We start from the raw sequence: 23,227 nt of genomic DNA on the forward strand, positions 1-23,227 counted from the left end.
GATCAGCCAAGGGAGATTGATTTGCTCTGAAAACAAGTAACCAGGCATGGCTGTGCACACCTGTAATCCCAGCATGCAGGAGAAGTGGAGGAAAGAGGTTCAAGGCCAGCCTCAGTCACATAAGACTACCTAAAAAGAAGCTAACGAATGCCAGTGAGTACGATTCTGAGCTCATTCATACCAGTTTGTAGTCACCAGCCTTTGGGGCGTTGGGCTTTCTTGCTTCTCACCTTCTCACCCTGCTGGGTACTACTCTTTAAGTTGCTGTTTCTTAAATGTTAGGGGAAAGAATGTTCTTACTGAAGTGTTCTGCAAGGCTGCTACCACATCTTCTCTCCCAAGCTGTAACACCATGTGCACTTCAGCTCAGCAGAACACAGCACTTTGTAAATGATAGCTCAGCCAGCAAAGGGACATAGTTTCCTATCAGAGGCAGGCAGACAGGAAAGTCCTGGCACAACATGGTGTTAAGGCTTTGAGCATCTAAATGTTAGTCTTTCAAGTTTAGTAGTTTATAACTCCAAGCAAACATCCATTTTTCTAGATCTAGAGTATCCCCCAAGTGAGTCCTTTCTGCTGGAGAACAAGTAGAAAAAGTAAAACGAGCCCTTTGATGTTCCCAGTGCAAATTACTAATTTTTGGAACCCTAAAATGAGCTTCATACGACTTGGGCAGACTTGTGCTCAGGCACCCTTGTGTTTGGGCAGTCTTGCGCTCAATCCTTTGGATTCTCGGCCACTGAGAAGGGGGCCACCTATTTGTCACGCTCCCAGTTCGACCTGTGGAATAGGCTCTTGGGTCAAAAGCCATATTTTGAAGATGAACCGTGGTATGCTTGGTCCTGTGTCACCTACATCTACAGATGCTACTAAGTTAAGTCCTTGGTCAGTGACTGAACAGCAGATCTTGAAAGCCATCTGTGGAGTAATATGATCTCCCCCTCCCACCCCCATTGGACCATAGAGATCAGAGAGATGCATAGTTTAAGTCAGTGGTTCTCAACCTGTGAGCAGAGACCCCTTTGGGGGTTGCATATCAGATATTTACATTACCATTCATGAGAGTAGCAAAATTACAGTTATGAAATAACATCAAAATAATTTCATGCTTAGGGTCACCACAACATGAGGAACTGTATTAACAGGTCGCAGCATTAGGAAGCCTGAGAGCCACTGGTTTAAGTGATTCCTGAAGAACAAATGACAGCGGAGCTAAGGGGCTGGCTCAGTGGGAAAGAGCACTTTTTCACAAGCTTGAAAACCTGAGCTCAGACACCCAGAACCTGAAAAAAAAAAAAAAAAAGAACCTGCTTTAAAAGCTGAGTTTGGCTCTGTTTGTCTATAACTTCAGTACTATGGGGAGGCAGAAACAGGAGGATCCTATGACTTGCTGGCCACCAACCTAGCTCCAGGCTCAGTAAGAGACCTGCCTCGAAGGAATAAGGTGAAGAATGAAAGAGCGGGACTCTTGCCATTGCCCTCTGGCCTCTCCAGACAACATAAGTATGCATACACCCCCACCCTTGTACATGTACCACACACACAACATATGTTACCTCTTTTGAAGATTTGGGTTTGCTAAATAGCGCTAAAGTTTCTTTTTAATACTTCTGTTTTTTGAGACAGGGTCTCACTTCTAGCCAATAAATCACTGAGTAGGCCAAACTGGCCTCAAAAATCATAGAGATCTACCCGCCTCTGCCTCCCTCACACCCATTTTATTTTTATACCTTTGTGTGATGTGCACCATGTCCATGCATGGTGTCAGCAGAGACAAGAAGAGGGTAGCAGGGCAGCAAGCACACTAGAACTGGAGTTACAGGTTGTAAGCTGCCATATGGGTTCTGGGAATTGAACCTGGGTCCCCTAAAAGAGCAGCCAGTGCTCTTAACCACCAAGCTATCTCACCACCACCATCACCATCCTCCAGCACAAACCAGCACCAGTAGCACCACCAGCACCAGCATCACCACCAGCACCAGCCACCAGCACTAGCACCACCAGCACTACCAGCACCAGCAGCACCAGACAGAACCACCAGCATCAACAGCACCAGAACAAACAGCACCAGCAGCACCACCAGCATCAGCACCGGCACCATCAGCACCACCGTCCCATTCTTGCAACATTTTAAGTGTAGTAATTTCTACTTTCATTTCTCTGCTGTGACAGAGAAATGAAATATCCTGACAAAAAGCAATTTATAGAAGAAAGGGAGCTGGGCTGTGGTGGCGCACGCTTTTAATCCCAGCACTCGGGAGGCAGAGGCAGGTGGATCTCTGTGAGTTCGAGGCCAACAAGTCTACAAGAGCTAGTTTCAGAACAGGCTCCAAAGCTACAGAGAGACCCTATCTCAAAAAAAAAAGAAAGAAAGAAAGAAAGAAAGAAAGAAAGAAAGAAAGAAAGAAAGAAAGAAAGGAAGAAAGAAGAGAGAGAAAGGAGAAAGGCTTTATTTTAGTTTACAGTTATAGGTTATGATCCATCATAAAGAAGTTCAGGCAACTATTTTTGAACTAGAGTTGAACCACAAAGCAGATTCTCTTTATTATCCCACCATCGAGCTAATTTTTTAATTTCTATTTTAGATGATGTAGATGATGCCCAAGCCAATCTAGAACTCAAGCTTCTGCCTCTTGAGTGCTAGGATCACAGGCGCATACCATCACGCGGGATACTGATGATTAAATTTCTTTTCTTTTTTTTTCCATACAGGGTTTGTCGGTGTAGCCCTGGCTGTCCTGGAACTTGGTCTGTACACCAAGCTAGTCTGAATTTAAAGATCACCTGCCTCTGCTTCGCGAGTGCTGGGATGAAAGGGGTGCGCTACCGCACCAGCTATCAGATTAAATTTCTGAGGCGCGAGTGCACACACAGGTTCAGGATTACTCGTCCGGAGCGACTTGGGAATCTACTATCAAACAAAATATACCAACTAAAACAAGAATAAGAAAAAGTGCGGTGCTCGATTCGAAGCCACGCCCTGGGGACTGCGGACGAGGACACAAGGCCCCGCCTGCCTCTCTTGGATTCTAATTCACCAATAGCCATCCTACCTCAATTTTACCGGCAAACTAGTTCGCAAATCCTCTACTTCCGCTTCCGTCCTCCTGGGCGCGGCTTCCGCACGTCAGAGGCGAGGCTTCCGGCCGTCGGGGCGGAGCTTCCGGTCGTCAGTGGAGGCCGGTGGAGAGCTGAGGCTGTAGAATCGCTGGGACCGTGGGGCGTGCCATGGCGGTGAACCTGAGCCGGAACGGGCCGGCGCTGCAGGAAGCCTACGTGCGCGTGGTCAATGAGAAATCCCCGACAGACTGGTAGGCAGCGAGGCGGGTCCGGGGAGACCCTGGAAGTGGAAGGTCGGGGCGCACCGTGGCCGTGGTGTTGCTGGATCACCTTCCCTACTCCCTGCACCCTAGCGCGGTGCTACCCTGTCCTCGCCACTGCTGTCTGCCTCCAGACCTTTCCCCTGCCGCCTGTTGTCGGTTCTGCCCTGGGAGTCTCTTGAAGGTTTCTGTCTTGTAGTGATCGCTGTCCGCCAGCCTCTTGTCTTTTCTGGGACTTCCTGGACAAAGGGGTCCCGCGCAGCTCCCCAACTCCTTTGAAGGAGGAAGCCGCGTCCTGGCCTTTTAAACCCGGATTCAGGAATAGACCTTGAAAGCAGTGTGACGGCGGGGTTGAGGTCATGAACTCACACTGAAGGCTCAGTCAGGGATGTCAGGTCTGGGTCCCTGGTTCTCTTCGATCACATTTCTGAGTTACAGGAAGGGGACTAAAAACGGGATACTGTCACCTGTTTGAGAAAGGCTCCATCTTTCCTCCAGCACCCTAGGACTTCCTCTGCTAAGCTGTCAGTGTTTCGGTTTCATCCTGCAATTTACTCGGGATTTACATACAGTACTGTGAGCTTGGATTTGAAGTTTCAAGTGTGACCCTGCTGAGCTCCTCCCCCCTTCAGCTACATATAGCAATTCTCTTTCACTTTCCCGTTTTCTTAAAATGTTTCCATTAGCCAGTTTTTAGCGCTTAAATTTCCGAGAAATATGCTGAGCACGGCAGGTTAAGGTGAACAAATGCTGGGGAGTACAAACTGCACCTTGGAGTTGTGGTGGGATCACCACTGCCCTCTGGTCAGCACTGAGGGACGGCATACCGAGTCTGCCCGTGTTGAGTCTCCCATGGAGACTACCCCTATCGCATGGTCCTGTGATCTTTCTTCTGCTGCTTTGTATCCCCTCAATCTTCATGCCCTTCAGTCTTCTCAGGAACCATCACTGGGAGTGATACCCCACAGCCTAGCTAGCGGCGCACGTCTCCCGAGCTTGCTGAGCTAGCCAGCTTGCTTGCTTTTGAGACAAAGCCTCACTCCATAGCTCTGGCTGGCCTGGAGCTCCCCTGCCTCTGTCTCCCAAGTACTCATTGATCCCCTTACTGGAATCATCTGCTCCACTTCGGTCTGACATTGCCCTGCCTCACCACTCATGTCCCTTCTGAGGGTGCAGAGCCTTCTCTTTGCCCAGGCAGCCATGTTACTGCTTAGGTTCCTGCAGTGCCACAGACTGCACCGCTCCAGTTGAACGAGCCTCTGGCCTCCACCCTTACTGCCATAGCCATTTCAGTAGTTACTCAGCAAGATTGTGTGGCAGGTCCCCACTCGCTGGCTGAGAAAATATCTGAGCCATCTCGGTTCCCTGCCCATAACTGCAGTGGCTTCCTGTTGCACTTTGAAGAAAGCCCAGACTCTTGCCTGCCCCTCCTGCAGCCTACACTGGCCACACCTGTTGAGCACCCTTGAACCAAAGTCTTTCTCTTCCTCAAAACTGCAAGCTAGTTCCTCCTCACAGCCTCGATCTTACTGCTTCCCCTGCATGGAAACGGCTTCTATGGCATCTTGATGGTGTCTTGTCTTTCATATCTGCACTGAGGTTGTCTTCCCAGAGAGGCCTCCAGGTCCTAATATGTGGACCGTGTTTATGCCTGGTGCCTTCAGAGTCTGAAAGAAGGTGTGGGGTCCCCTGAAACTAAAGTTATAGTCACCTTCTCATCTCCCCCAGTTTCTTTTCACTTCCTTGTGATATAAATAAGATACACGCTGGAAACCTTCATGGAGTAGTGATGTGTGTATCAGTGTGAGTATCTGTGTGTGAATTTATGTATCTGTGTGAGTGTGTGCATCTGTGTGTGAGTTTGTATATCTGTGTGAGTATGTGCATCTGTGTGTGAATTTATGTATCTGTGTGAATGTGTGCATCTGTGTGTGAGTTTGTATATCTGTGTGAGTGTGTGCATCTGTGTGTTCTTTCTCTTCCCTAAAGTGGTGGGGTAGGCCTGTTTCTGTCCCTAGTGCCTAGATATGTTTTTGATGGATGGATTACACCATGTAGAAAAAGTAAATAGACAGTCAAAAAGAGGTGGTCTTCAATTGTTGGTCACAAAAAGCTGCACACAGAGCTGGTACCACGCTACATTATAGGCCAGAGCCACAGCTCTAGTTCCCCATCTGCAATCTAGCTTCAGCTTCCTCCCCAAAGAACAGGCGTGACCTCTGCGCCCCTGGTTCCTATTCCACCCTGTGCATACTTCATTCCCTGACAGTACATTAGCATTAGGGGTGTGTGTGTGTGTGTGACCTGTTGGAGGGTGAATTCCGTGGGGAGGACTTTCAGGGAGTGTTCATAGCTGCAGTGCTGTCAGCGTGCACGCATTCCGAGAGTGACTGGGTGGTGAAGGTGCTCTCTTGCTGTTAAAGCCCCATGAGCCATGCTTTCTTTGCGTTGATTGTGATAAGGGTGGAGCTCGGGTGGAGGCAAGAAAAAGCCTCTGAGGTGAAATATCTATTTTGGGGTGTGTGTGAGTGTGTACGTGCGTGCATGTGTGTACGTGCACGTATGCATGTGTGGATGTATTCACGGGTACAAATGGATGTCAGTGTGTGTGTGGAGGCCAGAGATCAATGTCAGCCTTTCTCAGTCACTCTCTGCCTTACTTTATTGTTTGTATTTTATGTGTATGAGTGTTTGTCTACGTGTATGTGTACCATGTGCGTGTCTGATGCCTGCAGAAGCTAGAACAGGGTGTGGGTCCCCAAAAACTGAATTTACAGACTGTTGTGAGTCACATGTGAGTGATGGGAACCAAACTTTGGTCCTCTGCAAGAGCAGAAAGGACTCTTATGCCCTAATTTTTTTTTTTTTTCCTTTTTCTTTTTTTGAGAGAGAGGGTCTCATTCAACCTCATTCTCACTAATTTTCTAGACTGGGTGGCCAGGAAGTTCCAGATTCTATCTGTGTGTCTTCCCCAGCTGTGTCTGGCTTTTTCATGGGGACAGGGATGGACCTCAGGTCCCCATGTTTTGCATAACAAATACTTTGTCAACTGAGCTGCCTTCCCAGTCTTGATAGATTTTTGTTTTGTTTTGTTTGAGCCAGAATCTCGCCATGTAGTCCAGCCTGATCTTGAATCTACCTGGATCTATCTGCCTCTGCCTCCCTCCATCACTGCCTCCTGGTGCTGGGATTACCAAGCATGTGCCACTATATCTAGCTTGAACTGAAAAACATTCCAAAGGTAGTTTCAGATAGAACACAGGAGAAAGTGGGGGAGGTTGGAGGTCTAGACCCCAGACACCAGGCAGGTCTTTCTTTGCTGCTAGATCCCTTCTGTCCTCTGCTGCTTCTTCTAGCCTCGCCGCCCTAACAGCCAGCGCTCGTCACCAAGAGGAAGGGACTTGTTTCTTCCAGAGAGCTCTACCAATTTGGGCTGAATATCTGTTGGCTGGGGTCCTCTGCTCTGGGAAGCAGCATCTCCTTCCTGGTGACCTCCTGTGACTCTCAGGACATGCATTTGTCGTGGCACTGACAACCTCTTGGAACTTAGTCTGGAGTTTCTGTCTCTCGAGCTGATTTGCTGTCACCTGGGTCAGTTCTTGTGCCTCATGCTTGTCACCCCTGCTGGGGTTGTTAGTGTTGGTGCAAGATCGTTTAATGCCTGGGCCCCATGTTGTGACCCTCAGGTACAGCTTGCCTTCCTGAGGCCACCTCTCCAGGTTCTTCCAGCAATAGCCTTCATTCTGGTCAATTGCCTATACTAAACAGATTCATCGTATTTCCTCACTGCTTCTAGAGAGCAAGTGTATAAGCTAAAATCATCTAGAATTGTTTGAATAATTAGTTCTACACACCCAGCTTGGAGTTGGCTCATCAAGTTAAGGCTCTGCTGGATGGAAAGCCTGTGGGCTTCTATCCGTCAGAGGCTCGGTGGACTGGGGGCCTTTGTTTGTTTTTCTTTTTTCTCCTTTGTTTTCTTTTTTTTAAGATTCATGTGTTTATGAGTGCTCTATCTTCATGTACACCTATACGTCAGAAGAGGGCACCAAATCTCATTATAGATGGTTGTGAGCCACATGTGGTTTCTGGGAATTGAACTCAGGCCCTCTAGAAAAGCAGTCTTAACTGCTGAGCCATCTCTCCAGCCCCTGTTTGTTTGTTTTTCAAGACAGAGTTTTTCTGTGTAACAGCCCTGGCTGCTCTGGAACTCACTCTGTAGACCAGGCTGACTTTGCACTCCCAGAGATCCCCCTGCCTCTGCCTCCTGACTGCTGGGATTAAAGACGTGCGCCACCACTGCCCAGTTTGGATCACTGGTCTTAACTGGGACTCGGTATTATGTAATTGTCTGTTTTCTGTTGCTGTATACTCCCGGTAAAGTGCATATTAAGAGAATCTCAAGACAGAAAGAGCTTGTGCTCCACCCACAGGCTGTAGAAGCAGGGCCGATATACTCAGGAGTACCCATGGCATCTTTCTCCTTCCTGCTTCTCCTTTAGGTGTTTGGATTCGGAAATATGTAGACATATTATGCCTTTTGAAATTTATGCACCTACAATCCAGTTGAGTGTTTCTTTCATGAGTGTGCAGAAAGAACACACAATTCTGTACTTGTATCTTCCCCTCAGTAGATGTATGTATGTCCTTCCACAATCTCCATGGCTTTCTCTCAAAGGGAGTCCATGGCTAGTTAGCCTCAGAGTAGCCTGTTCCTACGTGCCAAGGCAGGGCAGGGCACAGGGGAGCCTGCGCCTGCCATGTAGGTGCAGTGGGTCGAGTGTGGGTGCTGGCCACTGAGCCCGCTTGTGTTTCCTTTCAGGGCTCTGTTTACCTATGAAGGCAACAGCAATGACATCCGTGTGGCTGGCACAGGCGGTGAGTATGAACCCACACAGGCTCTCAGCACCAGAAGAGAAGAGAGTGAGATACACAACGGGGAGAGGTTGTGGCTAGCTCTGGACCACCTCAGCTGACATTTAAGCCATCACAGGAGCAGAAGGGAATTCGGGCACACAGGCGTCTCCTTTCTCCAGTTCAGCCACAGTGACCCTTCCCCCAGTTGATTTTTCGCAGACCTTTTACTGAGTTAGCTCCAGACTACTCCTGATCTGAAAGTGGACCATGGCCAGAGCCATGTCAGCCATGACACACTGATGTGTTTCACGTTTGCTAATGAAGACATTCTTTGGCTGTCTTTGGCTGGGCCAGGACACTGCTACTGTCTTAAGAAGCAGCCCGCCCTCCAGCTTATGGGCAGCCCTTGTCCAAGGCACTACAGATTGAGGATGCCAGTCTTCAAGCTGGTGTAGGTGAAGACCCACAACATATATGTTCTCTGACTCTGTCCTGCCCTGGTCTTGGGCAACTACATGCAAAGGTGTGACCCTCCTTAGGGAGAGCCAGTGTGGCCGCAGGTGATTGTGAGGACCTTGATTTGGTATTTCAAAGAAATACTGTCTCTTGGCTACCACTGGGAGAAATAGGCAAGTCAGCTAAGCCAGAAATGCCTGGGGAGCCGGGCGATGGTGGCGCACGCCTTTAATCCCAGCACTCGGGAGGCAGAGGCAGGTGAATCTCTGTGAGTTCGAGACCAGCCTAGTCTACAGAGCTAGTTCCAGGACAGGCTCCAAAGCCACAGAGAAACCCTGTCTCGAAAAACCAAAAAAAAACAAAAAAAAAAGAAAAAAAAAGAAAAAAAAACAAAAAAAAAGAAATGCCTGTTGGTATGAGACAGACCTCTCAGCTGAAATCCTTGGCTCTCCCAAGCTCGAGGCTAGCATGGCTGTCCTTAGGGCCTGCCTGACCTCCCCACTCCAAGTGAGTGCCTGGAACATGCTCTCTGCTCAGGCAAATGAGAGTGTGGTTTTAGGTACTATTGTTGATAGAAAAGTTCCTTTCCACCATGAGATATTCTTGCTGATGCATCCTCCCTCTAGAATCGCCACCGATTGGTCATCTCACATGACACTGTATATGCCTGAGAGCTGCACATATCAGCAGTCGGAGCTTCTGGCTGGCACAAGGCACGACTCTGTTGCCCATCAGAATGCTGCTGCCCTAGGTTCTGGGGAGCCCTGTAGCTGAAATGTGTGACCCAGGAAATTTAGAGCTTGAAGCACAGTGTCAGGGAGAATGGCTTAGGGCAGCTCATCGTCTCCAGCCAAGACTGTGAGAGTTTTCACTAACTGTTTATCTCTGGGATGTCCCAAAAGGTCTGACTCTGGTGGACACATAGTCTGTGACAAGGGAGCATTAGTAGGCTCTTGTCCCAGGCCTTCCTTGGTAACATTGTCATAGAGCTCTTCCATTCAGAGATCTGGTGCTGTGCAGGCACAGTAACGCACACCTATGGCCCCAGCGATCAGGAGACAGAAGCCAACAGGTGGAGCACTCTGAGTTTGAGGCCAGCTTGGTCTACAGTTCTAGGACAGCCGGGCCTATATAGAGACCTGTCTCAAAAACAAAAAAGAAAGAAGTAAAGTAAATATAGTAAAGCCTTTTATTTATGATTTCCTTCTCAATCTTAGAGAAGCGATTTTCAGAAACAAAAACAAACTATTGTGGGTTAAAAAAAAAAACTGAGAGGTGGTGGGGGCACCTGACGTGCTTGCCAGAAACGCACTTCACTGAGTCCCACAAGCTCTGCTGAGTCAGCTGAGTGGGGCTGGGACCCAAGAGTCGGGTTATTTTATGTTCATTTACCTGTTTGCTTACTATTTTGTGGAGCTGGAGATTGGCCCAGGATAGGTGCTAGCCAGGCACTCTGCCGCTGAGCTGCCCGTTCATCCTTGGAGTCTGATTTTAAACTTGGGTCCCAGAAGGATTCTGAGGCGGCTGGGGCGAGCACTGGTGGGTAGGGGTGCAGGCTGCCTCTGAGCCTTCCTGTAACTCTGCAGAGGGAGGCCTGGAGGAGCTGGTGGAGGAACTCAACAGTGGGAAGGTGATGTACGCCTTCTGCAGGGTGAAGGACCCCAACTCCGGCCTGCCCAAGTTTGTCCTCATCAACTGGGTATGTGGATTCATGGCTGATGTCATTGCAGCAGCCCCTTGTCTCCTCTCCTTTGACTTGGCCTTGGGAACAGTGGTTCGCTACACCACTCAGTGGGTCAGCAGGACTGTTGGTTAAGAATGGGGATGAGTAGAGTAAACCGTCCATTCATTGAACCAAGGAATGAATGGCTTTGCTTGGGATTCACCCCCAAAGCCCAGAAGGATTCCTGCAGAATGGAGTAGAAATTATTACAAAAAAATCCCCGCCCTGAGATGGCTCTGATGAAAGAGAGGGACTGCGGTTGTGTTCAGGAGTCTTGAAAGTATAGCGATAGGAACTCCAACAGCATAGGTCCCCCTAGTTGAGGACCAGGAATGTTTGAGAAATGCCCCCACTTGGGAAGCCAGCAGCCATGTTTCTCAGATTGCACCCTGAGCTCGGAAAGTATGAAGACTGATCTCATCTGTGTGACTCATTCGGGAGAATGGCTTTGTCTGGGAGGAGGGGACGGAGTGCCTTTAGGAGAGATAGGGAAACTGTTGGGTTCCTGGGAATTGTGGGCCAGGAAGTGGCTTTGGAGGAGGTCTGGGTCATGCTATCTGTGCTTGTGTTGCAGACAGGCGAGGGTGTGAATGATGTGCGGAAGGGAGCATGCGCCAACCACGTCAGCACCATGGCCAACTTCCTGAAGGTGAGGGCTAAGCCAAGCCCTGCAAAGGGCCTTGCAGGATCCAGTACTCTAGATTCCTGAATACAGGTAAACTGGAAGGGAGCTGGAAACAGGAGCAGGACCATAGCCAATGTTCTGGCTGAGCAGCAGGATATGGGCAAAGCCACCTCTCCCTGGCTTCAGTAGGGCAAGATAAGGGCCACTCCAGGACTGACCCAACTGCTTTGCTGATCCTCTCTGTGGTTTAGCAGTGTTTGGCATGATGGCACACGCCTTTAATCCCAGCACTCCGGAGGCTGAGGCAGGCGGATTCTTTGAGTTTGAGGCCAGCTAGGGCTACCTAGTGAGACCTTGTCTCATAAAGCTAAAAAAGAAAGAAAAGAGAGAGAGAGAGGAGAGAGAGAGAGGTTAAACAGCAGCAGCAAGACTTGAAGGAAGAAGCTGCTGCCGCCCTGCCCACGTACCCTCTGATGCATCCCTTTGCTGCCCATTTATACTAGCATTTGTGTCACTCATCCCACAGCTGTAACAGCTGTAGTGTCTTCCAATTTAAGAGACATTGCTATCACAATTAATTTATAATTTTGTTGTCAGCTGACTTTGCATTTGCTTGGTTCCTGGCAAGGAGACTTGAGACTGATTTCTGTTTCTGCCAGTATGTCTTTAGACATACCTTAGTTCTCCCATCTGGTCTGAAAGCTTTTAATTAAGTTTTCAAATTTTTGTGCTGAGAACAAACCCAGGTTCTCACATGCTAGGCAAGGACTCTGCTTCCGAGTACTTGGTGAGCTTCCAATATAATAACCGCTAATGAGGTCTCAGGTCAGCTACTCAGGAAGGAGTCAGTTTCATTGAATAGATGGAAGGTGCCTGAGCATCTGTTGAACTGCAACAGGAACTTTGTAGCATTGACGGCTGGGGAGAGCTGGCCCCTGGTGTCTCCTGATACTAGTCTTGTATGCAGTGCTGGCCTTTGCTATATGGACAGATAGTTTGGCCTGTTCTCTCCTAAGTTTGCAAGGCTTATATTTCAAGTGCTGCTTCTGCTCCAGGGTGCCCATGTGACCATCAATGCACGGGCTGAGGAGGACGTGGAGCCTGAGTGCATCATGGAGAAGGTCGCCAAGGCCTCTGGAGCTAACTACAGCTTCCATAGGGAAAGCGCCTGCTTCCAGGATACAGGGCCTCAGGCCCCAGTGGTGAGTGCTGCCCTGACATGGACCTTCCTCCATCCCTAAGAGCAGGGGACCAAAAATGTAGTTTTTAGTGTCTGAGTAACAATTCCTTCTGCTTGGCATCTCTTGATGGTGATCCTATGCCCTGATGGGCACCAACCCCATGGCTTTGCTATTGGAGAGCCAGCTTGTGGCAGAGGCTCTTCAGCAACTGCCCACAGCTGTGATAGTCTAATACCCCAAGAGCTATAGTGTCCGCATGACTTAGATGGTCGGGGGAGCCGTTGTGGAGAACTTCTGGCGGCTTTATTGTGGAGCCTGAAACCACACAGGCCTGTGGCTCTGGCATCATGTGGCGCTCATGGCTGCAAACCACTTATTAGTCATACAATTGGGATCCATGGTGATGCTTCTGGATGTTGCCAGCAGTCAGCTGTCTGAAGAGCAGCCTACTTTAGAATTGCCAGGAGTCTAGGATAAAAATCCTCCTGTTCCCATCAGTGAGGACCAGTTGCCACCATAGACACACATGGACATGGACACACACCCTGTGCTCTTAGGGTGCCATGTCCTTGCTGGGGTGGTCTCCCTGAGCTTTTGTTTTTTTGTTTGTTTTAAAGATGTAGTTTTGTCTTTATTTTATGTGTAGCATGTCTGGGTGTTTTGCCTGTATGTGTGTCTGTGCACTACATGTGTACGGTGCCTGCAGAGGCCAGAAAGGGGCCACAACAGATCCTCTGGAACTGGAGTTACAGACAGCTATCCCATGTGGGTGCTGGGAACCTGGTCCTCTGCAGGAGCAGTAGTGCTCTTAGCCCCTGAGCCATCTTTCTAGACCTTGTTTTGTTTAGTTTTTGAAACAGGGCCTTGCTCTATAGGCCAGGCTGGCCTTGAACTCAAGATCCTTCTGCCTCAGCCTCCCAAGTGCTGCGCTTACAGGTGTGCACTACCACACCCAGCTCCAGACTTTTTTCTGAACGTCTTGGTGTGTCTTCTTGTGAGTGGCAGTCCAGGCTCCTCTGAGCCTCTCAGGTGCAGACCTAGAAGGTTTCACGTGCTCTCTAGAGCTGACAAATTCCCTTTACCCTGCTCCACTCGTGCCTGCATCCACTGTGTCTTCTCTAGGGCTCCGTGTACCAGAAAACCAACGCCGAGTCTGAGATCAAGAGGGTTGGCAAAGATAGCTTCTGGGCCAAGGCTGAGGTGAGTGCTGTAGTAGTGGGGGCGGGCACACTGACAGACAGGCTGCTGGGCATTGTCCTTACAGCTGGTTACACTGAAGGCACAGTGCATGGTGGGCTGCAGTATTCCTTCTTTGACATGGCCCTTTGAGGGACCCTGTCCCTGGCAGGGGTTAAAGCCTAGGGGGCTGCACATGGCTAAGTGCGCAGCTCCCTCTGCAGAAGGAAGAGGAGAACCGCAGACTGGAGGAGAAGCGAAGGGCTGAGGAGGAGCGGCAGCGGCTGGAGGAGGAGCGGCGTGAGCGAGAGCTGCAGGAGGCTGCCCGCCGTGAGCAGCGCTACCAGGAACAGCACAGATCATCTGGAACCCCAAGGTTAGCCCACCATGCCCTGGGCAAGTGGTTATGGCTGTCCCCAAATGCTCGCCTGTTCTGGGGCAGGAACTGAGGGAACAGCATGAGGAGCTGCTGCCAGCTTCAGCTCTCCTAATCTCGACCCTTCCAGCAGGACGTGTGAGCAGGAGCAAGAAGTGGTTTCAAGGAGCAGACAGGAATGGGTGAGTTTCAGGCATCTCTTCAACAGACCTGGGGATTTGCTAGTTTGGCTCTGTCTTAGCCACTTGGTGAAATCCTTATTGTTGGATTGAGGCTTAGCCCAGACCTCTGCAGTCAACCTGAGACGCATCTGTGCACACAGAGAAGCAGTGGGGGAAACCAGGACAGAAGCTTTGGGCATGGCTCGAAGCCGCTCTTGGGAGAGGCCCTGTCAGCTCCTCGTCTCCCTAGTCCCCATTCTAACTCATCCTACACACACTTAACACAGCGTTGAGGGCCTGCTTTCTGAGGTAGGGCAGTCAGGTGAGAAGCCTTTGGGTTCTCAGTCACCGCGGGGGTCAAAGCATGCTTCTGTGCTTCTCCCAGGAGTCTGCTGGGCAGCAGGCCCCACACCCACGAGAGATTTTCAAGCAGAAGGAGAGGGCTATGTCCACCACCTCTCTCTCCAGCTCTCAGCCAGGTGAGACCTCCTCTGGGCCTGGCAACAAAACAGGGTGGACCGAGGGGAAGCCTAGAGTCCATGCAGGGGCCTCCAGGGCATGTTTTAAAGGGCGACAAAAGAATGAGGAGAGCCGCCAGAATCCAGGTGACCCTTTGTCCTGCATTTCTACTGCCCACAGATTCACACAGCCCGAAACCCTGGGGTGTTACCTGTGTTAGCAGGGGCCCTACTTCAGACACACTAGGCAGGTCTGTGGAGTGCAGGTGTGTTATAGCTGAAGTAATGACTTGGTGTTTTCTGGGTTGTTCAGGTAAGCTGAGGAGCCCCTTCCTGCAGAAGCAGCTCACTCAGCCAGAAGCCTCCTATGGCAGAGAGCCAACTCCCACCGTCTCAAGGCCCAGTGCAGGCAAGACCCCTGTAACCTTGTACAGCCCTGGGGGGGAGATGATGATTGAGAGGGGGACTTTTGTAGAAAGAAGGTCATATCCTGCTGTGGCCTTTGCTGTAGGTGTCTGTGAGGAGCCAGCACCTAGCAGTCTGTCTGCAGTCCAGACAGAAGAAGAACCCACATATGAAGAAGCCCCAGAGCAGGAGGCTCTCTACGAGGAACCGCCACTGGTGGGTTGGACATAGGTCTGAGTTCCTGTGGCATGTTTTAGGGTACTAGGGTTGTATTGTTTTTTTCTGTTTTTATTTTATGAGTTTTTGACCTGTATGTGTGTGTGGTACGTGTGGAAGCCAGAAGAAAACATCAGATGCCTCTGGAGCAGGGATTACAGTTGTGAGCTGCATGGGTTCTGAGAGCCAAGCTGGGATCCTCTGCAAGAGCAGCAAATGCGCTTAACTACTGAACCATCTCTTCACTGTATTTTGAAGACAGGGTCTCACTGTGTAGTCTTCAGCTAGAGATCCTGTTGACCCGGCCTTCCTGAGTGTGGGGATTGCCCCCATCACAGCTTAGTTTTGTTTTGTTTTGTGGCATGGATGATAGAATCCAAGGCCTTGAGCATGGTAGACAAGCAGCCTACCTGTGAGTCTGCTCATTCTCCTTGGAACCGTGCTGTGCCGTAGTCGTGTGTGCCAGTGCCCTGTGTGGTTGATGACAGATGCCAAGAGCTCCTTTGTGTGCTACCTTTGAGATGAGAGCCGTGCTGCAAGTGTACCAGGCAGCCACAGCCCCTTGCCCTACAGGGCCCTCTCGTATTCGATGCCCTTGCCCCAGATCCCAGCTTAGTCTGAGCCTTGGGCGAAGGCTGAGACTGGGGTAATGCCATCGTTCTCACTTCCAACAGGTACAGCAGCAAGGGGCTGACTCCGTACACATCGACAACTACATGCAGGGCCAGGGCCTCAGTGGGCAGGGGCTGTGTGCCAGGGCCTTGTACGACTACCAGGCAGGTAAGAGTCCTCTAGCTAACAGTCACGGGTCACAAATCCCGAGATTAGGGAACAAGAATGTGTACAGGGGCTTTCTGGGGGTTAGCTCCAGAGGGTATCTGAAAGAAAAGATAGGGGATGGGATGGAAGGCCCTCTGTAGTGGGAATGCCCACGGCCTTGGAACGTCTGTCCTGAAGAGCACGTGCCTCCAGTTGGCTGCCTACCATCCACCAGCCTCTCACAGAATCCCTATAGCCATCCTTACTGTAGACCTTCCAGGTCTGATGGGAGAAGTGAGGCCTGCGTGTCAGCTCCCAGCCTTCAGGGTTAGGGCACTGAGGAACAAGGATTTAAAGGAGTGATCTTTAGGATGCTCTGCCTTGAGTGGTGGCCAGTGCAGGTACAGGCACATTGGTGCCGCCGGACTGGATGGCACTGGGCTCCTTGGGGACAGGTGAGGGGTGCGGCAAGGCACCAAGATGCCATCCCTCGGCTTCCCTTCCTGCAGCTGACGACACAGAGATCTCCTTTGACCCTGAGAACCTAATCACAGGCATCGAGGTGATTGATGAAGGCTGGTGGCGTGGCTACGGGCCTGACGGCCACTTTGGCATGTTTCCTGCCAACTACGTGGAGCTCATAGAGTGAGGCCGAGGCCTGTCTTCCTTCTCCACCCAAAGAGGAGGCCTGAGAGTTAATGTTTGACACTCTTCCGGGAATGGAACTTCAGTGAGGACAGGCTCCCTCTGCCTTGAGTGCTGTCACCCCAGATGTCGCCCTTTCCCGCTGCTCCCCCAAATGCTTACCACAACCTTCAGGACCTCCTACCAGACTTACACTTGACCCCAGTGGGAATGGCGTATTGATCCAAGCTTAACCTGTGGCCCACTCCTGGGTGACCTCTGCCCGAGGACAGCAGCACTGAGAAGTTGGGGTCAGCAGGGACATCTGGGGGCCACGTTCTGCATCTGCCTTTCTTTCTCTCTGTGGCTTCTCAAGGGTGGTAGCTGCAGCTGTTTCCTCGGGAATCATGAACTTAAGTCTTGACCAAAGTCCGAGTAGAACATGACGGTTTTGACAGCAGGGAGGTTTTCTTACTAGGGGCTTCCCTACCTCACTCCCTCTCTGTCCCCGTGCCTGTGTTGTGGGAAGAAGGGATGGGACGACCAAGCTCCCATCTCTGATAATGTGAAAAATCAGACATGACATGTATCTTGTGGTTCACTCATGTCTGCTGGCTCCGCCCATCTGTGTCTGATAAACGATCTAAGACCTGCAGTGAGGCCCACAGCTCATCACTGCTCCCACATGGAAGAAAGCCCAGCCTGGGGGCTCTATCTGCATCATACAGAAGTGTACATGTGTGTTTACACATATGTGCCCTCAAACAAACTGGCTGTTTAGCCTCCTATAGGAAGTACAAATGAACCTGGCATGGTGGTGTGGCCTTTAACCCCAGCACGTAGGAGGCAGCGGCAGGTGGATCTCCATGAATTCAAGGCCATAAGGTCAGCCTGCTCTTTTTCAGTTCCTGGACAGCCAGAGCTACATAGAGATTCAGTCTCAAAAAAAGGGGTTGGAGTATATAAATAAGCTATAACTCATGTTGGAGCCTTCCTGCATTTCAGTTCTAGAAGACACCACAGCTGCAGAGTTCCCTCCAGGAGCCTCTGCAACATGGTCCAACACTCATCTGCCTGGAGGTAGTGGACATACTTGACCCCAGACTTGCCCGCTGGTAGCCTGGAGCAGAAGTGCCCAGGGAAACCACCGACCTCATGCTGTGGTCAAGCCTACTTCCTCCCCATCTTCTGCCTATCCTTTAGGACAGCAGGCCATGGAGGCCCTATGAGCTAAAACTGTTGCAGGCTTAGTCAGATAGACTTGTCCTGTCTGGGAGGTACACTTGGCATGCCAGTTAAGAGGTCACAGAGATAGCAGAAAGCCACCCTGAAAGAAAGTGGTCAAGAGTCACACTTCCTGTTTCTCATGGAGAAGCTCAGGGCACATTGCTTTTCTCCTTAATGTAACCAAGTGACTCCAGAGCTGCAGGGTCACTGCAGGGGATTGGTCACACACACGGGGTGTGCATAGTCCTGATTTAGCACCCTGATAGCCAGAGATGGGTACTGGACTTCTCCCCCCATCAATGTTGAGTTAGGGATAGCTGCAACCCTGGACCCAGGAGTCCTCATGACTGAGTTGAGCTTGGCAGACCAAGTCTGGCCATGCTAAACTTGGTACTGTGCAGAAGGAACTTTATTGCCCACGTACACCCTCACTTGGCCTTGCCCTGGGCGGCAACAGCTTCCATGGCCTTCCGAACTGTCTCTTCATCTCCCAGGAACCTCATTGGCTTGATAGGCTTCAGCGCCTGGTCCAGCTCGTACACGATGGGGATTCCCGTGGGCAGGTTCAGGTCCATGATGGCCTGATCTGACATCCCTGGAGCAGAAACAGTGTTCTTAGCGCCTTCCACTCAGTTCATACAACATGGCCTTGGTACTAGGATGCTGCCAGTTAACCCATCCATGAGAGCAAGACCACAGACATGTGCCTAAAGGTCAAGGCGGACCTGCTTACAGAAATAGCCCAGCAGCAAGACAAGAACACCCACCATCAATAGCTGTAACCTGAGTGTTGCCATGCATGCTCTCAGCCCAGGGTGAACTGGCCAAACTAAAGACGGTTGAGACGAGTCATTTGGTTTCTAGAGGTTCTAAATTCTGAGCAGGGAAGGAACAGGAAACTTGACCCTGCCTGCTCCAGCAGCCCCTGCCTGGAATAGCAGTTCAACCTTTGCCGTTGCCATCACCCAATCCCTACCAAGCAGGGGACCCAGGAGTGTTCCCTGGAGCACTCCCCATGTACTTTCTCAGAACCCAGTCCAGGGAGGAGGGGCAGAGGTGTCCCCCTCATGTTGCACATCTGTTCATTAGTACACTCACTAGCTGGGGAAACGGGTCATACCCCACTCCTTTCTTAGGATCCCAGCAAACCTAAAGGTTGTCCAGAATCTAATAGACTTACAGTGTCTAAGACCCAGTTGGGACCATAATTGGTGACTTCCCTATGCCCACATGGCCCCCGAGGCCAGTCCGTCAACCTTGCTCTTGAGTGGGAGTCGCTCTGCAAGCCTAAGGTGGTTAAATAACCATAGCTCTGCACTCAGACCGCGTTTTGCCTAAAGAAGCTGTGGGGAGGGAGACAGTGGTTCAGCTTTGTGCAGGGAGTGGGCTGTTCATTGTAGCCTATATCTGAGGCCAAAGGACCTCAAGTTCAAGGCCTTGGGTTCGGTGAGACTATCTTAAGGGGGGGGGGAAGCAGGCAGCACTAGGAGAGATGCCAAGAGTTCTGTAGCAACTCAAGTGGCTTGTTCAAGCTTCAGTAACAAGGCAGCATTGGGGCAGAATCCCGCCCTTGTCCCCTATGGGTGCCTTAAGCCTACCCTATAATTAGCGCCTGTGGGGTGGGGTGGCTCAGCTGTGCTGTGTCGACTAAACTCGCCACCTTCGTCACAGTAGCCCAGTGTATGCTGGGAATAGAACAACATAAAAGCATTTCTCAACTCTTAACCTCAATCTGCTTTTGAAACCCTCACCTATGTAAAATATCTGAAACACGTCAGGGCTGTTACTAGTTCCTGTCTCCCATCTTTCCTGAGGATGAGCCTCACCTTCCAGATGCTTCACGATGCCGCGCAGGCTGTTTCCATGGGCGGCAATAAGCACTCTCTTGCCAGCCTTAATCTTGGGTGCTATCTCATCGTTCCAGAAGGGGAGGGCCCGGGCAATGGTGTCCTTGAGGCTCTCACAGGTAGGCAGCTCCCCAGACTTCAAGTCTGCATAACGCCGGTCCTGGGGATGGACACATGAACACTTGTGTTTGCTCCCTGGGTAGCCCTCCCACGCAGGCTCCCAGCCTTCCGGCTTCCCAGCACCTGGCCCACCTTGCTGATGGAAGTGTAGTAGGGGTGTTTCTCGTCCATGGGGGGTGGCGGGGTGTCAAAGGAACGCCTCCAGATCTTCACCTGCTCCTCCCCGTGCTTTGCAGCCGTCTCCGCCTTATTGAGGCCTGTGAGGCCCCCATAGTGCCTCTCATTGAGGCGCCAGCTACGCACCACAGGCAGCCACATTTGGTCCGTACCATCCAGGATGGTCCAAAGGGTGCGAATGGCTCGCTTTAGCACCGATGTGTAGCAGATGTCAAACTCCATTTTGGCATCTTTGATGGCACTGGCCCCCCGTTTGGCCTCCTCAGCCCCCTTCTCACTCAGTTCTGCATCAAACCAGCCACAGAAACGGTTCTCTTGGTTCCATAAGCTCTCACCATGGCGAACCATTACTAGGCGATGTGTGGCCATGGTGGCAAGGGACACTGGAGTTCCAGGTGACAGCTACTTGCTTAGCTCTTTCAGCTTTATAACAGTTTTCCCAGCCCCCACACCAGCCCCAACTGCCAATCAGCATTCCAGGAGGTGCAGGCAGAGGCAGGCGACCAGTAGTAGAACTGGGGGGTGGGGTGTACTTCAGAGACTTAAAAATAGCCCACACTCTGCCTGGGCTCAGATGACAAGTCCATAACCAGCTGGCCCCTGGGGCCAAGCTGGGTGGGGCTGGGTGAAGGGTAGAAGTCAAGCCTGGGGCTGTTCTCCATGGAAATAATGTTCTTTGACATTCTGGGACTTTCAGGGTCTCCACCAGCCCTTTCCTGCTCAGGCAGAAACAAAACTATTCCAGGCCCACTGCTGATGTTTAAGATAGGCCTTAACTATGTGGCCCAAGCTGCAATCCTCCTGCCTCAGCCTCTTAACACAATAAGATGAGCTCAAGCCTGTCTCAGGAACGAATCTAGCCTAGTGTTAAACGTGTGTATGTACAGGTCACCACCCGAAGAGGTCGGTGCATACATTAATGCGTGTGTCTACAGCAGGTGACTGCTTCCTGCCCAGGTCCCTGTCTCAGCACACATGCATTGCCTGTGTTAGTGTGTTGGAGGCACTTGTTGCCAGGAGAATCCCCTCCACCATGCACACACACACACACCTCTGCACTCAACTTAGTAGAGAATTACTTCGGCTGGAGGCCTTCCTCGGGCTCCTGATCATCTATCTCCCTGGCAAGGGCCTTCTTCTGCCGTCAACAGGCAGCCAAGCTAGGGGGGCCCTTCGGTAGACAGAGGAGCAGGAAAAGTCATGGCAGAAACAGAGCAGGTTCAAACCATGACTTTTGGGAGGTCTGGCCTTGTGGAGGACAGCACCAGACAGAAGAACCCCTCTTGGTTTGGTTTCCAGAACAATCAAAGGAAAAGGACTCTTCTCTCTGGGTTCTCTTGTGGAGTCTGAACTGTCATCCACGCCAGGCTTACCCTTTCAAGCTGAGACCAACTTGGAAAAGAAAATAGAATTCTTCCACCTGCAAGCCCACACCTTCAGGGACAGCCCTGCACGGAGTTACAGGGGTTAGTTATAGGGTATGCCCACCTCTTCTAGTGGCAGGCTCCCAGGGATAAGCTGACCCGGGGAATGGGTAACATGGAGTCTGGAATGTCTACATTTGAGCTTGGAGGACACAGTCCCCACACCTCATCCTACCTCCCCCATCTGGAAACAAGAACAGGTGGGTGGTAGGAGTCTAGGCCTTACGTGCAGGGAACCCTCCATACTGGTCCCAGCCCACACAGAAGGCCCTGTGGGCCAAAGCTGATTCAAGAATCCTGACAGGCAGAGGTAGAACTTCTGCAGATCTCAGGGCTTGCAGGTGGAACCCCATCCCTCCTCGTGACACCTCACTGGGGTCTCACTTTTTGTCTCTCCTAACCCAAGACTGTCTGTCTGTCCTGGCCACATTAGGAAACCCACTGAACTGGGACTGTGGCCCTGAAGGGCAGCAATGATACCACGGCTTGCCAAGTCTACTGTGACAAGCGCTGGGTGCTAGGAAGGAAGGGGTGTGAGAGGTAGGGAGGAGGGGAGGAACGATTGCTTTGAGGGGTGCATGAGGAAGAAGCAGCTCTCAGATAAAACAAAGGACTCAGCTGTGAGCCCTACAGGGAAGGGATGCTAGGCTGAGGTGCCAATAAAAACCACTTCCAGAGGACCCAGGTTCAATCTCCAACGCCCACTTCACAGCCCACAACTACCTGTAGCTCCCTCTCCAGAGGCTCCCTCAGGTCTAGGCTCGGTGGGTAGCTGCGCCAATGTGCATATTTCCCACACACAGACACGCAATTAAAAATAATACAAATAAACTTTAAAACATTTTAGAACCAGGTGTGGTAGTAACCACCTTTAATCCTTGAGCAGGTAAGGCTGGTCAGCCAAGACTAGATGAAAGAGTGGCAGGGTCATTTGCTTTCCTTTCTTTTTTTTTCTTTTTTCTTTTCTTTTTTTTTTTTGGTTTTTCGAGTCAGGGTTTCTCTGTGGCTTTGGAGCCTGTCCTGGAACTAGCTCTTGTAGACCAGGCTGGTCTTGAACTCACAGAGATCCGCCTGCCTCTGCCTACCAAGTGCTGGGATTAAAGGCGTGAGTCACCTGGCATCATTTAAAGAATAAAACACATGTTTTTTTTCAGTCTTTGAGAGAGTTACCAGGCTGGTTTTAAGATACAGCCTTACACAGTCCCCTGCTTCCTGAGTAGCTGAGGCTATAGGGTGCACCCACACTGGATTTAGGGCTAGAGATAACAAAGGTGTGTAAAATGTATGCTCTAAACACTGAAAATGGCCCTGCAGGATGGCTCAGCAGGGAGAGGCTATGGTAACAAGCCTGCTGATCAGAGTCAGAGCCTCAAAATCCACATAGAAGGACAGAAATGACTTCCACAAGTTGGCCTCTGGTCACCACATGTATGTTGTGGTTAGTGTGTGTGCACACAAATGCAGAGATGAACACACATACAAAATAAATGCAAACTGGGGGGAAAAACCCTATAAAACTCGGCTGCAGAGATGGCTCAGCTGTTGCATGCACTTACTGTTCTTGCAGGGGGCCCAGGATTGGCTAAGAAAGAATACCCACATGGTGGCTCACAACCACCCATAGCTCCAGTTCCAGGAGATCTGATGCCCTCTTCTGAGCTCTGTAGGCACCAGGCACACATGTGGGACACATACATAAATAATCAAGACACTCATACACATAAATCTAAAGACAAAAACTATAAAACATTATTAGTAGAAACTAAAGTATAGCTAAATAACCCCATGTTTATGGGCTAGATGTGGTGATGCATGCCTTTAATACCAGTAGTTAGAGGACAGAAGTAGGTAGATGTCTGTGAGTTTGAGGCCAACCCAGTCCACACAGTAGGTTCCAGGCCAGCCAGCGATACAGTGAGAGCCTATCTCAAAAATAAAAATATTTATTGTTTAAGTTGGTAATTTTCGGCAAATGACCTAGACTTTCACTGCAGAGTCTTATTAGAAGTCCTAGCTGGCTGCTTGGCTTAAAGTGGGGTCTTAGAATGGCTATTCCCAAAACAATTTGAACAAAAACTTGGAGGATTTATTCTCCCCA

General features: G+C 50.6%; 2 protein-coding genes across 3 annotated transcripts; one reads left to right on the forward strand and one right to left on the reverse strand.

The window, feature by feature from the left end:
• The first annotated feature begins 3,155 nt into the window (after window positions 1–3,155).
• On the forward strand, window positions 3,156–16,919 carry Dbnl (drebrin like). 2 transcript variants are annotated; one of them, XM_005366178.2, is made up of 13 exons: window positions 3,156–3,311; window positions 8,140–8,195; window positions 10,217–10,329; window positions 10,928–11,002; window positions 12,034–12,180; window positions 13,282–13,359; window positions 13,560–13,711; window positions 13,842–13,893; window positions 14,258–14,351; window positions 14,644–14,739; window positions 14,842–14,951; window positions 15,626–15,731; window positions 16,220–16,919. In XM_005366178.2, the coding sequence occupies exons 1-13, from the start codon at window positions 3,229–3,231 to the stop codon at window positions 16,357–16,359; spliced, it is 1,302 nt and encodes a 433-aa protein (XP_005366235.1). In that variant the 5' UTR covers window positions 3,156–3,228; the 3' UTR covers window positions 16,360–16,919. The 2 variants fall into 2 exon arrangements, with proteins under 2 accessions (XP_005366235.1, XP_005366236.1); XM_005366179.2 differs by having other exon boundaries at window positions 13,845–13,893.
• Window positions 16,920–17,955: 1,036 nt separating this feature from the next.
• Pgam2 (phosphoglycerate mutase 2) lies at window positions 17,956–20,106 on the reverse strand. The gene is made up of 3 exons (XM_005366180.2): window positions 19,661–20,106; window positions 19,388–19,568; window positions 17,956–18,156 (listed from the first exon to the last, which is right to left on the reverse strand). Exons 1-3 carry the CDS (start codon window positions 20,072–20,074, stop codon window positions 17,990–17,992), a joined length of 762 nt encoding a protein of 253 aa, XP_005366237.1. The 5' UTR covers window positions 20,075–20,106; the 3' UTR covers window positions 17,956–17,989.
• Window positions 20,107–23,227: the final 3,121 nt, after the last annotated feature.

The sequence above is a fragment of the Microtus ochrogaster genome, unplaced genomic scaffold (genome assembly GCF_000317375.1).
Source record: "Microtus ochrogaster isolate Prairie Vole_2 unplaced genomic scaffold, MicOch1.0 UNK6, whole genome shotgun sequence".
NCBI lineage: Eukaryota > Metazoa > Chordata > Mammalia > Rodentia > Cricetidae > Microtus > Microtus ochrogaster.

Excerpts from the sequence above, each read along its gene's own strand:
- Dbnl (XM_005366178.2), top strand. The coding sequence starts at position 3,229 with ATGGCGGTGAACCTGAGCCGGAACGGGCCGGCGCTGCAGGAAGCCTAC. Across the intron at positions 10,330-10,927 it reads AGTTTGTCCTCATCAACTGG|ACAGGCGAGGGTGTGAATGA; the intron begins GTATGTGGATTC and ends CTTGTGTTGCAG. Across the intron at positions 13,712-13,841 it reads AGATCATCTGGAACCCCAAG|CAGGACGTGTGAGCAGGAGC; the intron begins GTTAGCCCACCA and ends CGACCCTTCCAG.
- Pgam2 (XM_005366180.2), bottom strand. The coding sequence starts at position 20,074 with ATGGCCACACATCGCCTAGTAATGGTTCGCCATGGTGAGAGCTTATGG. Across the intron at positions 19,569-19,660 it reads ACTACACTTCCATCAGCAAG|GACCGGCGTTATGCAGACTT; the intron begins GTGGGCCAGGTG and ends GTCCATCCCCAG. Across the intron at positions 18,157-19,387 it reads CATCGTGAAGCATCTGGAAG|GGATGTCAGATCAGGCCATC; the intron begins GTGAGGCTCATC and ends TTTCTGCTCCAG.